This window comes from Hyla sarda, chromosome 8 (genome assembly GCF_029499605.1).
Source record: "Hyla sarda isolate aHylSar1 chromosome 8, aHylSar1.hap1, whole genome shotgun sequence".
NCBI lineage: Eukaryota > Metazoa > Chordata > Amphibia > Anura > Hylidae > Hyla > Hyla sarda.
The window spans coordinates 234,171,488-234,187,814 of record NC_079196.1 but is presented as its reverse complement, the minus strand read 5'-3'; the positions used below and the strand labels follow the sequence as shown (position 1 = coordinate 234,187,814).

Here is a 16,327-nt window from a genome sequence, read left to right as displayed (position 1 = left end):
CCCCCCGACCTACGATGGCCCCGACATACCATATATATACAGTGACCCCCGACCTACGATGGCCCCGACATACCATATATATATATACAGTGACGCCCGACCTACAATGGCCCCAACATACCATATATATACAGTGACCCCCGACCTACGATGGCCCCGACATACCATGTATATACAGTGACCCCCCCGACCTCCGATGGCCCCGACATACCATATATATACAGTGACCGCCCGACCTACGATGGCCCCGACATACCATATATATACAGTGACCCCCCCCGACCTACGATGGCCCCGACATACCATATATATATATATATATATATATATATACAGTGACCCCCCGACCTACGATGGCCCCGACATACCATATATATACAGTGACCCCCCCACCTACGATGGCCCCGACATACCATATATATATAGATATATACAGTGACCCCCCCCCCGACCTACGATGGCCCCGACATACCATATATATACAGTGACCGCCCGACCTACGATGGCCCCGACATACCATATATATACAGTGACCCCCCGACCTACGATGGCCCCGACATACGATCATTTCAGCATACGATCACTCTCAGAGTCCATCGCATCGTGAAGGCAGCATCAACATACGATGCTTTTGTATGTCGGGGCCATCGCATAAACGGCTATCCTACGGCGCAGACTGCTTCAGCTGCCCCCGGATAGCCGTTTACGGTGCCCCGTGAGCTCCGGTGACGATCACTTACCTGTCCTCGGGGCTCCGGCGCGTCCTCTTCAGGATCCCCTGCATCGTCGGCGCTCTCCATCATCATCGTCATCACGTCGCTGCGCACGCCGTCCCATCATCCAATAGGAGCGGTGTACATAGCGGTGTGATGGCGGCGACGGAGAGCGAGGATGCCGGGGAAGCAGAGGCCTTGTCGGAGCGTCGGGGACAACCCGAGGATGCGGCGATAGCGATGGAAGGCAACATCCAGGGCAGCGGTGATGGTCCAGAGCAGTGGGGACATGTGAGTATAACCTCCAATACCAGTGGTCTTCAACCTGTGGACCTCAAGATCTTGCAAAACTACAACTCCCAGCATGCCCGGACAGCCGTTGGCTGTCCGGGCATGCTGGGTGTTGTAGTTTTGCAACATCTGGAGGTCCGCAGGTTGTAGACCACTGTCATATACTTTACATTGCACGGATCCCTCAACATGCGATGGTTTCAACAAACGATGGTCCATTTGGAACGGATTACCATCGTATGTTGACGGACCACTGTATTTTATAACAAAATCTGAGGTGATGCATCGTCACACCGAATATATTGGGGTAGATGTAAAAGGTCGTAGTATTGAATCATCACCATCTACAAATACATTTCCATTCTACTAGGAAAGTCCAAACCGTAAACTTCACCCAAACCTCTTATTTACATCAGGGATGGACCTCAAATCCTTTAAGCTTTAAGTCTTTTGTGCACAACAAACTATGCAAAGTCTTGTATCCTGTCCGGATTATCTATGGAAATCATCGGAGGATGTTAAATATTAGGAAACGCCAAGGACATCCAAGAGACAATGATATAAAGGGAGAGGGGAGAAGATAAGAGAGGAGAGATCGGGACGAGGACCGGACGGGTTTCTCAGTCTATTTTTTGTCTAGGTAAATGGCGCCTGAAATTCTCGTTCTTCTGGTTCTCAATATTGTGACTTCATGTTCCGGATTGTTCCTTAACACATTTATTGCTGTCATCAGCTGCAGAACTCGCATGAGAAATGTCTCCCAGAATCCTAGAGACCTCCTCTTATTCTCTATCGGATTGTCCAGCGTCTTGTTTGGGACTTTCCAGTTTCTCACTAATATGGCAGGTTACATCTGGACCGACCTATTTTTTGCGCTTAATTTTTGTCTCATTATTGTCAATCTTGTGTTCGTCCTCAGTCTCTTCTCCAGCATCTGTCTGACATCATTGCTCTGCAGCTTCTATTGCATCAAGTTGGTCACGTTCCGGCACCGGATCTTTACACAGATGAGGTCGGTATTTCCATCTCTTCTTCCATGGATGGTAGCTGGAACCTTTGTGATTCCTGGTGTTGTACTGGTGACTCTGGTTGGTGTCATCCTCATGACTGCTCCTTTACTACATGACGGGAGTATATTGCACTGCCCCAAAATCAATCAGACGTATGTTGTCACTCAGCAGGCTATAATGACCGGCCTGAACCTTATGACAGCATTGCCGTTCCTCCTCATCGTGGTGTCACTCGGTGTTACACTCTCTTCTCTTACCTTTTATGTCTGGAAATTACATAATTCATCGAGTTTCGATAAATCCCACCTCAGAGCTCACAGTGAAGCAGCCAAGACCATGCTCCTTCTCCTGACACTGAACGTCCTTTTCTACCTATCGCACCTGATGCTCTCTTGGGATTTGGTGGCTGTCTTTTCCCCGATGGGCATCATGAGTTTCATCATGTACTTCTCCTTCTGGGCCCTTCAGGCTCTCACTCTTCTCACCAGGAACAAGACTTACAGGGTCAGGATATCAGCTCTTCAGTCTCTTCTTAGGATGTGGTGGAATAAAGATATTATTCCCCTTCACAAATGACTGAAATGTCTCCTCAGTGGGGCAATATCCGAAATCTGTATATAGTAACAGAATCCCTGAATTTAAGGGAATGGTAAAATGAGTCTTGGCTTGTGATGTTTGCCATGTTTGTCCTTCTCTCCAAGGAGATATAACTCTTCTCCCATACACAAGAAGGCTTGTTGTTTGCTGGACTAATTGTACTTTTAAAGATATGTTAAATAGTAGTATGGTATATAGTATACAGTAGTATGATATACAGTAGTATGGTATATAGTATACAGTAGTATGATATACAGTAGTATGGTATATAGTATACAGTAGTATGTTATACAATATGCTGTAGTATGGTATATAGTATACAGTAGTATGATATACAGTAGTATGGTATATAGTATACAGTAGTATGATATACAGTAGTATGGTATATAGTATACAGTAGTATGATATACAGTAGTATGGTATATAGTATACAGTAGTATGTTATACAATATGCTGTAGTATGGTATATAGTATACAGTAGTATGATATACAGTAGTATGGTATATAGTATACAGTAGTATGTTATACAATATGCTGTAGTATGGTATATAGTATACAGTAGTATGATATACAGTAGTATGGTATATAGTATACAGTAGTATGATACACAGTAGTATGGTATATAGTATACAGTAGTATGATATACAGTAGTATGGTATATAGTATACAGTAGTATGATATACAGTAGTATGGTATATAGTATACAGTAGTATGTTATACAATATGCTGTAGTATGGTATATAGTATACAGTAGTATGATATACAGTAGTATGGTATATAGTATACAGTAGTATGATATACAGTAGTATGGTATATAGTATACAGTAGTATGATATACAGTAGTATGGTATATAGTATACAGTAGTATGATATACAGTAGTATGGTTTACAGTATACAGTAGTAAGTTATATAATATGCTGTAGTATGGTATATAGTTTACAATAGTACGATATACAGTGGTATGGTATATAGTATACAGTAGTATGTTATATAATATGCTGTAGTATGGTATATAGTTTACAATAGTACGATATACAGTGGTATGGTATATAGTATACAGTAGTATGTTATATAATATGCTGTAGTATGGTATATAGTATCCAGCAGTATGATATACAGTAGTATGGTTTATCGTATACAGTAGTATGATATATAGTATACAGTAGTATGATATACAGTAGTATGATATATAGTATACAGTAGTATGATATATAGAATACAGTAGTATGATATACAGTAGTATGGTTTATAGTATACAGTAGTATGGTATATAGTATACAGTAGTATGATATACAGTAGTATGGTATATAGTATACAGTAGTATGATATACAGTAGTATGGTATATAGTATACAGTAGTATGATATACAGTAGTATGGTTTACAGTATACAGTAGTATGTTATATAATATGCTGTAGTATGGTATATAGTTTACAATAGTATGATATACAGTGGTATGGTATATAGTATACAGTAGTATGTTATATAATATGCTGTAGTATGGTATATAGTATACAGCAGTATGATATACAGTAGTATGGTTTATAGTATACAGTAGTATGATATATAGTATACAGTAGTATGATATACAGTAGTATGATATATAGTATACAGTAGTATGATATATAGAATACAGTAGTATGGTTTCTAGTATACAGTAGTATAGTATATAGTATAGAGTAGTATAGTATACAGTATCCAGCAGTATGATATACAGTAGTATGGTTTATAGTATACAGTAGTATAGTATATAGTATACAGTAGTATGTATATAGTATACAGCAGTATGATATACAGTAGTATGGTATATAGTTTACAATAGTACGATATACAGTAGTATGGTATATAGTATACAGTAGTATGATATACAGTGGTATGGTATATAGTATACAGTAGTATGATATACAGTAGTATGGTATATAGTATACAGTAGTATAGTATATAGTATAGAGTAGTATGGTATATAGTATCCAGCAGTATGATATACAGTAGTATGGTTTATAGTATACAGTAGTATAGTATATAGTATACAGTAGTATGTAGATAGTATACAGCAGTATGATATACAGTAGTATGGTATATAGTATACAGTAATATAGTATATAGTATAGAGTAGTATGGTATACAGTATCCAGCAGTATGATATACTATAGTAGGGATCTGTAAAAGCAATTTACTTGTTGCTTATAAAAGTCCCTTTGCGCCCACCATCCCCCTTTAGTCATTGTTCCTTCTAATGTTACATTTCCTCCTTATTATTTTGGCATTATAACCTTATGTATATAAATTGCCTTTTAGACATTTGAATGGTTTCTATGTTATCCGCTATCATCAGGAGTAGATACAATTATTTTCAGCTTTTGTTGTATTTAAATATTTCCTGATCCTTTAATAAACTCTTAATAAATCAATTGTACAAGTGAATATAAAGAAATATGTAATGTATCTTATCAGAGAAAGATTCTTCTGACAATTATCGAGCACTTTCCTGATCCCAACAAACTCATTCAATTCAACCTGGAAATATAAATCGTTCTCAATACTCAGAATAGAAAACATATTGAAGAATAGAAACATAGAACGTGTCGGCAGATAAGAACCGTTTGGCCCAATAATCTGAGTCCTATCAATAGTCCCTGGCCCTATCTTACGTGAAGGATAGCCTTATACCTATCTCTACCTTATATGAAGGATGGCCTTATACCTATCTCTATCTTATATGAAGGATAGCCTTATGTCTATATCTATCTTATATTAAGGATAGCCTTATACCTATCTCTATCTTATATGAAGGATAGCCTTATGTCTATATCTATCTTATATTAAGGATAGCCTTATACCTATCTCTATCTTATATGAAGGATAGCCTTACACCTATCTCTATCTTATATGAAGGATAGCCTTATACCTATCTCTACCTTATATGAAGGATAGCCTTATACCTATCTCTATCTTATATGAAGGATAACCTTATATCTATCTCTATCTTATATGAAGGATTGCCTTATACCTATCTCTACCTTATATGAAGGATAGCCTTATACCTATCTCTATCTTATATGAAGGATAACCTTATACCTATCTCTATCTTATATGAAGGATAGCCTTATATCTATCTCTATCTTATATGAACGATAGCCTTATGCCTATCTCTATCTTATATGAAGGATAGTCTTATGTCTATATCTATCTTATATGAAGGATAGCCTTATACCTATCTCTACCTTATATGAAGGATAGTCTTATGTCTATATCTATCTTATATTAAGGATAGCCTTATACCTATCTCTATCTTATATGAAGGATAACCTTATACCTATCTCTATCTTATATGAAGGATAGCCTTATACCTATCTCTATCTTATATGAAGGATAGCCTTATACCTATCTCTACCTTATATGAAGGATAGCCTTATGTCTATATCTATCTTATATTAAGGATAGCCTTATACCTATCTCTATCTTATATGAAGGATAACCTTATACCTATCTCTATCTTATATGAAGGATAGCCTTATACCTATCTCTATCTTATATGAAGGATAGCCTTATACCTATCTCTATCTTATATGAAGGATAGCCTTATGTCTATCTCTATCTTATATGAAGGATAGCCTTATGTCTATCTCTATCTTATATGAAGGATAGCCTTATGTCTATCTCTATCTTATATGAAGGATAGCCTTATGTCTATCTCTATCTTATATGAAGGATAACCTTATACCTATCTCTATCTTATATGAAGGATAGCCTTATGTCTATATCTATCTTATATTAAGGATAGCCTTATACCTATCTCTATCTTATATGAAGGATAACCTTATACCTATCTCTATCTTATATGAAGGATAGCCTTATACCTATCTCTATCTTATATGAAGGATAGCCTTATACCTATCTCTATCTTATATGAAGGATAGCCTTATACCTATCTCTATCTTATATGAAGGATAGCCTTATGTCTATCTCTATCTTATATGAAGGATAGCCTTATGTCTATCTCTATCTTATATGAAGGATAGCCTTATGTCTATCTCTATCTTATATGAAGGATAGCCTTATACCTATCTCTATCTTATATGAAGGATAGCCTTATACCTATCTCTATCTTATATGAAGGATAGCCTTATACCTATCTCTATCTTATATGAAGGATAGCCTTATACCTATCTCTACCTTATATGAAGGATAGCCTTATACCTATCTCTATCTTATATGAAGGAGCCTTATACCCATCTCTACCTTATATGAATGATTTCCTTATACCTATCTCTATCTTATATGAAGGATAGCCTTATGCCTATCTCTATCTTATATGAAGGATAGCCTATACCTATCCCTATCTTATATGAAGGATAGCCTTATACATATCTCTATCTTATATGAAGGATATCCTTATACCTATCTCTATCTTATATGAAGGATATCATTATACCTATCTCTATCTTATATTAAGGATAGCCTTATACATATCTCTACCTTATATGAAGGATATCATTATACCTATCTCTATCTTATATTAAGGATAGTCTTATACATATCTCTACCTTATATGAAGGATAGCCTTATACCTATCTCTATCTTATATGAAGGATAGCCTTATACCTATCTCTTTCTTATATGAAGGATAGCCTTATACCTATCTCTACCTTATATGAAGGATTTCCTTATACCTATCTCTATCTTATATGAAGGATAGCCTTATACCTATCTCTATCTTATATGAAGGATAGCCTTATACCTATCTCTACCTTATATGAAGGATTTCCATATACCTATCTCTATCTTATATGAAGGATAGCCTTATGCTTATCTCTATCTTATATTAAGGATAGCCTTATACCTATCTCTACCTTATATGAAGGATAGCCTTATACCTATCTCTATCTTATATGAAGGATAGCCTTATACCTATCTCTACCTTATATGAAGGATAGCCTTATACCTATCTCTATCTTATATGAAGGAGCCTTATACCTATCTCTACCTTATATGAAGGATTTCCTTATACCTATCTCTATCTTATATGAAGGATAGCCTTATACCTATCTCTATCTTATATGGAGGATTTCCTTATACCTATCTCTATCTTATATGAAGGATAGCCTTATACCTATCTCTACCTTATATGAAGGATAGCCTTATACCTATCTCTATCTTATATGAAGGATAGCCTTATACCTATCTCTATCTTATATGAAGGATAGCCTTAAACCTATCCCTATCTTATATGAAGGATAACCTTATGTCTATCTCTATCTTATATGAAGGATAGCCTTATACCTATCTCTATCTTATAAGAAAGATAGCCTTATACATATCCCTATCTTATATGAAGGATAGCCTTATGCCTATCCTATCTTATATGAAGGATAGCCTTATATCTATCTCTATCTTATATGAAGGATAGCCTTATTCCTATCCCTATCTTATATGAAGGATAGTCTTATATCTATCCCTATCTTATATGAAGGATAGCCTTATACCTATCTCTATCTTATATGAAGGATAGCCTTATTCCTATCTATATCTTATATGAAGGATAGCCTTATTCCTATCCCTATCTTATATGAAGAATAGCCTTACATCTATCCCTATCTTATATGAAGGATAGCCTTATACCTATCTCTATCTTATATGAAGAATAGCCTTATATCTATCCCTATCTTATATGAAGGATAGCCTTATACCTATCTCTATGTTATATGGAGGATAGTCTTATATCTATCCCTATCTTATATGAAGGATAGCCTTATTCCTATCTCTATCTTACATGAAGGATAGCCTTATTCCTATCCCTATCTTATATGAAGAATAGCCTTATATCTATCCCTATCTTATATGAAGGATAGTCTTATATCTATCCCTATCTTATATGAAGGATAGCCTTATTCCTATCTCTATCTTATAGGAAGGATAGCCTTATTCCTATCCCTATCTTATATGAAGAATAGCCTTATATCTATCCCTATCTTATATGAAGGATAGCCTTATACCTATCCCTATCTTATATGAAGAATAGTCTTATACCTATCCCTATCTTATATGAAGGATAGCCTTATACCTATCCCTATCTTATATGAAGAATAGCCTTATATCTATCCCTATCTTATATGAAGGATAGCCTTATACCTATCTCTATCTTATATGAAGGATAGCCTTATACCTATCTCTATCTTATATGAAGGATAGCCTTATTCCTATCCCTATCTTATATGAAGAATAGCCTTATATCTATCCCTATCTTATATGAAGGATAGCCTTATACCTATCCCTATCTTATATGAAGAATAGCCTTATGCTTATCCCCTGCATGTTTAAACTCCTTCAGCCACTTCTGCTGAGTACCACAGTGGTCTCTTCCTTTTTCTGCTTTTACTGACAAGTCTAGTGCAATTTTCTGTTGCCTTCAATAAAGCGTCTTTTAAGTAGTCCCATTTCTCCTGGACTCCATGTAATCCGTTCCAGTCTGATAGGGACTCATTTATTACTAATCTCATTTTTGAAAAGTCTGTTTTTCTAAAATCTAAAACTTTTGTTTTTGTGTGGTGTGACTCCTTCACTGTTCTTATATTAAACCACACTGATTGGTGATCACTAGATCCCAAGCTTTCGCCTACAATACCATCATATACCAAATCACTCTTTTGCCACCTTCCTAGATGAAATACTCTTTAGCAAATTCTTAGAATTGTTCACGGAGTACATTCGTTCCTTTGAGAGAAAGATGCAAACTACCTTTGTATACAGTTACTTTCTATTCCAAGTAGAGCTATGATGAGACACAAAGCCTAATCCTTGCTCTTGACACTATTTACTAAGCCATAAGTTGAACTCCTTAATGCGCCTCTGCCTATCATTCTGAACATTATGCACAGGCAGAGCTTCAGAAAATGAAACAGTGGATGCAACATCTTGTACATCATTAGCAAGTGTGATAAAAGATTCCTTCACCTCTTGCAAGCCAGATCATTTGTCCCTAGATGGACAAGAACATCCACGTCCCCATCCTGCTTTGCTTGCTTTACAATATTAAGAATACGTCTTCTATCTCTTCTAGCAGTAGCTCCAGGGAGACATCTCAGAAAACCATTTTCCTCAAGCTTTACACTTCTTATGATTGAATCACCCAGCAACAGCTGCTTCCTTTCAGACTTAACTTTATCTTTTTGGTCCTTGGCTGCAGTCTTGCATACATTAGACATAGGAGTCGATGGTTCCTCACCCTCTGTGCTTGAGCCAATATCCATGTTGCCTTTACATTCTGAGAGTGCTGCAAAAGAATTATGAAGAACCACAGACTAAGGGGCATGTATTCTATCCACAACTCTAAGTCTTCCAGAATCTACAGTAATTCATCTGCCATTTCTAGGGGTCCTCTGTGGCAGTGGCATTACAGCAGTCCCAGTCTGAGTTTGTTTAACAGATAATTTAAACATCTCATATTTCAGAAATTTCCTGCTGCAGTAAGGAGAACTGTCTAGAGATCTGACAGCATCCAAACCTCCAAAGAGTGGAACCTGAAATAAATGCGCAACAATTTATGCACTGAACCAAGTCTGCCATTTTACCTTTTTTAGATTGTATCCACCTCCAGCCTACCTCCAGCCTACCTCCTGACTATCTCCTGCAATATCTCTCCAATGCACTTAGAAATAGCATCACTTTTAAATATGCAGCTAATGAATTAGAACCAGTTAATGAGTCAGTGCCTATATACACACACACTCCCTCACAAGCTTATCCCCCAACAACAAATGTAACACTTTAATGAGCTAGGCTCATTGGAAAATACCTGAACAAATTCCCTACCTGTTCTCAAGCAGCGGTCAGCAAAAACATAGATGTTGCAGTTGAAAATTCCAAGTCAGTCTCCTGCAATTTCTCTCCAATGTGCACTTAGAAATAGCAGCACTTTGAATATGCAGCTAATGAATTAACAATCCATGAAAGATGACAAGAGAGGCCACCTCAGATTTAAGGTGGCCTAATATTTATATTATTCTCATGATATTGGATGTGCAGTCATACATTATAGCTTTTGTCTCGTAGTCATGTAAACCTGCCCTCATCTGCCTTGATTAGTGACCCCCATTTCCTTAAAAAAAGTGCCTACTTTTGGTTTTAAGACAAATCAGGTTACAACAGCCCACAGAAGTGTATGGAGAGAGGAGGCTGAGTAGGAGCTACAGAAACATATAGAAGCTGCTGAAAGCTCTAGTTAGTGTTATATTTCCTCCAGTGCTGGATTCAAAGCTTACTCTGCTCAGTACTGCTTTATTATGTCCTCCATATGTCCTCTATAATGTCTACTGCTGCTCCTGAGGGTCAGCAATACTTATATAATAGAGCAGGATCCTATGTTCTTTGTGTGTGCAGGGTATTGAGACATCATAGCAGCTAGTCTATCTCCACTAGCTCAGGGGTACAACTGAGAATTAGGGAAGGGGCATGAAAAGGGCAAAGAGCATCATATAGTACATTTAGAAAGTCTTCAGACTCTGTTTCATGTTCACATTCAGTTATGTTGAGGCATTGTGTCTTTGCAGGGCTGAGGTCCTAGGTTTAAATCCCAACAAGAACAACATCTGTAAAGGAGTTTGTATGTTCACAAAGGTGTGCATGTGTTTCCTCTGAATACTCCAGTTTTCTCCCTTGCTTACTGGCACTGAATTGAGTGATGTAAAAACACAGAATATGTTGGTGCTATATACATATTATTATTATTATTATTATTATTAATAATATTATTATTATGTTGCTTCTTGTTCTACAATAAATAAAATCCAGGTCCCCCCGTCATTCTATATTTAATATCCCATAATGATAGCAATAATCAGAGAAGAGCGAGCTGAGCCCCGCAAAGATGGATTTGACCCAAATTTTAGGGTAGCAGTGGCTGGAAGAACTTTTGAATTTTGCCTGGTTCACATGAACACATGACGTTTTGACAGGAAATGAGGAAGTACTTGGACAGGGAGATGTTGTCATGGTAGCCCAGCATACCTTACAGCTATCACATGACTCCAACCTATACAATGAATTGCTGGTTTATGTGTAAATCAGTTCTCAGGCCAAAAGGACACAGCACTGGCGGTAGAATTTTAGACAAAGACAAAGGCTTGTGTATTGTGGTGCAGCCACATTTCTGTAGAGAGACAGTGAGAGTAGGAGCAAGCACTACAGAAGCCAGGAAGCCTTGTCATATTCTAACCTGTACAATTCCACATCAAGCTGAGCACAAATTCTAATCTATACAATTCCACAGCAGAGTGAGCACAATATTAATCTGTGGACAGATCTCAGAGACCTCCTGTCCTTTACCTACCTGCAGAAGTCTGTTCATGCACCACAAATCCCAGCCAGCATTGTTCCAACCCATAACATGTATCACATATAAATATCTATAAGATTGAGCAAAACTGTGGGCTGACCTGGAATTTAGCAATACACATTAATAGCACAGTTAATGCAGCATAGCCCTCCAAAGCGCAGTTATGTTTACCGTATTTTTCGTCCTATAGGACACACCAGCATATAAGACACACCCAATTTATAGGTGCAGAATCTAAAAAAATAAAGATTCTGAACCCAACAGTGGTCTTCAACCTGCGGACCTCCAGATGTTGCAAAACTACAACTCCCAGCATGCACGGACAGCCGTTGGCTGTCCGGGCATGCTGGGATTTGCAGTTTTGTAACATCTGGAGGTCCACAGGTTGAAGACCACTAGTATAGGAGGTAATACTCACGTGTTACCGCCGCTCCGGACGCGTCACCGGTGCACTGGATGTCGCTCCATCGCTGACGCCGCGTCCCCGTGGTGTCCCCAATGCTCCGGACTACTTCTTCCCTGGGATCCACGCTCTCCGTCGCCGTCATCACATTGCCGTCATCACGCCGCTATGCACGCCGCTCCTATTGGATGACGGCGTGCGCAACGACGTGAAGACGTCGAAGGAGAGTGCAGGGGATCCCAGCACGGAGAAGACACTGAGGAGGCAGGGAAGGTCCCTCCCGGTGTCCTGTAAGCTGTTCGGGACACCGCGATTTCACCGCGGCGGTCCCGAACAGCCCATCTGAGCAGCCGAGTTAGTGTTATTTTTGCTTCAGACGCGGCGGTCAGCTTTGGTTTAGTTGTACATTGTGGGGGAGATTCATCAAGACCTGTGCTAAGAAAAAGTTTGCTTATTTTATTTTTCAGAGGCCTTTTCCAAAATTTCTGGTAAAGTAATTGTTGGATGGAGTGGAGGATAAAACACCCCTGCCATGTCCTCTGCCAGTAAGAATGTTCGTGGCAGTACCAGCACCAGTACAGGTAGCAGCAGCAGCCAGGTGCCTGGTGGTAGTAGTAGCAGCTGCGTCAGCAAACAAAAGTTTTCACTGTCTTCCAGGGGTTGTGTGGTTTTACAGGATAGTATGGCTCTCGTTGGCTGGTTGACCGGTTCAAGGTCTTTTAAGGAAGAAGAAGAGTCTGACAATATGACGATGAGGACCAAAAAGAAAAAGGTAGCAGTGCAACAAAATACAATCCAACATGAATATACTTTATTAGAATGAATACACACACATTTAAAATATATATAAAAAAAATCATATAGGCACATAGGATTAAAAATAGAGAGAACAAGATGGAGGTATCAGATGGGTACTTGTAGAAATGCAGTAATACAGAGGGGATAAAGTATATTATTGCACTACCCAAATAAATAGCAGCATTACAACAATAGCAGCAAAAGTTAAACAATTAGGGAGTGTGCATAATAGGAAAAATATACAGACTAATTCAGAAGGAATTAGACCTCTGCAATATACCTGCCATGTACCTAAGTGGATATCACACACCTTCAACCCCAATATTTTACATATGGGCTTTGTCAGGAGGCATGTCTAGACCGAAAAAGAGGCATAAATTTATAGTACATCAAAGGCCAATAGACAGTCAGGGATAGATGATTGACATTCAGTTCAGCAATTGGTAGCTCTTGTGTCAGGAATTAAAACATTGATAGGTCAGCTTACAATTGCAAGATTTACTGCAAGCTTTAGTGCATACCATCTGTCACTTTTTACTGGGTTCCTGGAGTAAAAACAGTTGGGGTAAGGGGAAGCCGTAACTATTTTACTTGCTCATGCTATTCCACCACTTTACTACTAAACCTAATGTAAGCATGAAAAAAAAGGCTTTAAAAATTTTATTAACTAAACGTTGGCTCTAGAGATGAGCGAACTTTTCAAAAATGTGCTGGGGTAGTGAAATAATACTGTAATTCAGAATAACATGCAAGTTACCGGCATCGCTCTTAGAATCACTGCCGCACAGCAGCACAATGACAAAGCCTGGTGGTGGCATCAGTGTCAGGAGACCATATAGTGACTGAATGACATAGCGTGGAGGTGTTGGCAGCATGAGAACACCATATAGTGGATGAATGGCACAGCCTAGAGGTGTTGGCAGCATGAGGACACCATATAGTGGATGAATGACACAGCGTGGAGGTGTTGGCAGCATGAGGACACCATATAGTGGCTGAATGACACAGCGTGGAGGTGTTGGCAGCATGAGGACACCATAAAGTGGCTGAATGACACAGCGTGGAGGTGTTGGCAGCATGAGGAGACCATATAGTGCTGAAGGACACAGCCTGGAGGTGTTGGCAGCATGAGGACACCATATAGTGGCTGAATGGCACAGCATGGAGGTGTTGGCAGCATGAGGAGACCATATAGTGGCTGAATGACACAGCGTGGAGGTGTTGGCAGCATGAGGAGACCATATAGTGACTGAATGACACAGCGTGGAGGTGTTGGCAGCATGAGGAGACCATATAGTGGATGAATGACACAGCATGGAGGTGTTGGTAGCATGAGGAGACCATGTAGTGGCTGAATGACACAGCGTGGAGGTGTTGGCAGCATGAGGAGACCATATAGTGGCTGAATGACACAGCGTGGAGGTGTTGGCAGCATGAGGAGACCATATAGTGGCTGAATGGCACAGCCTGAAGGTGTTGGCAGCATGAGGAGACCATATAGTGGCTGAATGACACAGCGTGGAGGTGTTGGCAGCATGAGTAGGCACTAGGCCTTCACAATCCCTAAGATTAAAAGATGAATTTAGAAATTTAAACCGAAGATTTTGGATAGCTGATGCTACCTATAAGAAAATTTTGAATTTTCCAGACCCAGGCCCAGCAGCGGCATCAGTAACCCATATATTGCCTGAATGACACAGCCTGGAGTTGGCTGATGCACGAGTACACAGCAGGGCTTCACAATTCCTAAAATAAAACACAACAATTTTTGAAATTTTTGAAGAAGATTTTGGATAGCGGGTGCTCATTGTGATAAAATTTGAATTTCCCAGACCCAGGCCCAGCAGCGGCATCAGTAACCCATATATTGCCTGAATGACACAGCCTGGAGTTGGCTGATGCATGAGGAGACCATTGAAATGTCTGATTTTTTATTTGAAATTTAAATCAAAGTTTGAGTGTCCCGGACCCCAGCGTGTGGGTACAAAGGACCAAATCTAACAAGCCCCCACAGGGCTCATGTGGCCGAGAGATGTAGGAGCAATGTCTCCATTGCCCTGACCGGCCATTGTTTCCAAGACTTTTCACCAAGGCAAACCATATGAAGAACAGCGTGACACCGCCGTGCCCTGCACACATGTTATGCTGAAGGGCCACTGAGACTTGTCCTGGCCATGGAGGCTTAGGACACAGAGGAGGATGTGGAGACGGAGTCACACACAGTCACAGGACCAACGGGCTGACAGAGTGGAGCAGGAAGCAGCATGGAGTACACAAGAGGGGTACACAACCCCAAAAATTAAAAGGTGAACTTTGAAATCTCTATTGAAGATGCATGTTAGGTAGTGCTACCATCCAAAAATGTAAGGCCCAAGCCCAGAAGCATCAGTAAGCCAAGTAATTCCTGAAAGACACAGGCGCAGGCATCAGCAGTATACCCGAAGGTTTCATAACCCCTTACATTGCAAGATCAATGTGGAAATTTGCATTAAGCATGTATTTAGCTACTGCTAAACATCCAAAAATTAAAGGCCCAAGGCCCGAAGCATCAGTAAGGCAGGTAGTTCCTGAAAGAGACACAGGATGAGTCAGGAGCAGGCATTCGCAGTAGCCAAGAGGGTTTCATAACCATAATTATGAAGTGTTGGTGTAGCAGCATGGTCAATATACTCTGAGGCATCTGGCATTGGTGGCTGGAAATCCTGGCTGATCAATCCCTGATTCATCTTGACAAACGTCAGTCTCTCCACATTTTTCGTGGACAGACGAGTTCGCCTTGGGGGGACTATGGCCCCGGCCGCACTAAACACCCGCTCTGATGGCACACTACTGGCCGGGCAGGACAGCTTTTCCAGGGCAAACTCTGCTAGTTGCGGCCATAAATCAAGTTTCACTGCCCAGAAGTCCAGCGGATCTTCAACGGTTGTTGGCATGGTCATGTCAAGGTATGCCACCACCTGATGGTTCAGGTCCTGCTCCATGTCTACCTGCTGCTGATGAGTAGCTTCACTATGCGGCTGAAGGAAGCTACTCATCAGCGACTGTAGACTCAGGCTGCTGCTGATTGAGCCGGTACTGCTCCTGCCACCCCTCCCCTCCCCAGCAGCCATGGCAGTGGAAGGTGAGCGCAGAGGGCCCCCCCGAGCCAGACCTGTGAGTGGATGGACCATTTCAACGATGG

At 39.8% G+C, this 16,327-nt stretch overlaps 1 protein-coding gene across 1 annotated transcript; it reads left to right on the top strand.

The window, feature by feature from the left end:
- The first annotated feature begins 1,648 nt into the window (after nucleotides 1-1,648).
- LOC130285411 (taste receptor type 2 member 4-like) lies at nucleotides 1,649-2,590 on the top strand. The gene has a single exon (XM_056536772.1). It carries the CDS (start codon nucleotides 1,649-1,651, stop codon nucleotides 2,588-2,590), a length of 942 nt encoding a protein of 313 aa, XP_056392747.1.
- The last annotated feature ends 13,737 nt before the right edge of the window (nucleotides 2,591-16,327 follow it).

Bases quoted from the DNA above. Each gene is read 5' to 3' on its own strand.
- LOC130285411 (XM_056536772.1), top strand. From the start codon at position 1,649: ATGGCGCCTGAAATTCTCGTTCTTCTGGTTCTCAATATTGTGACTTCA.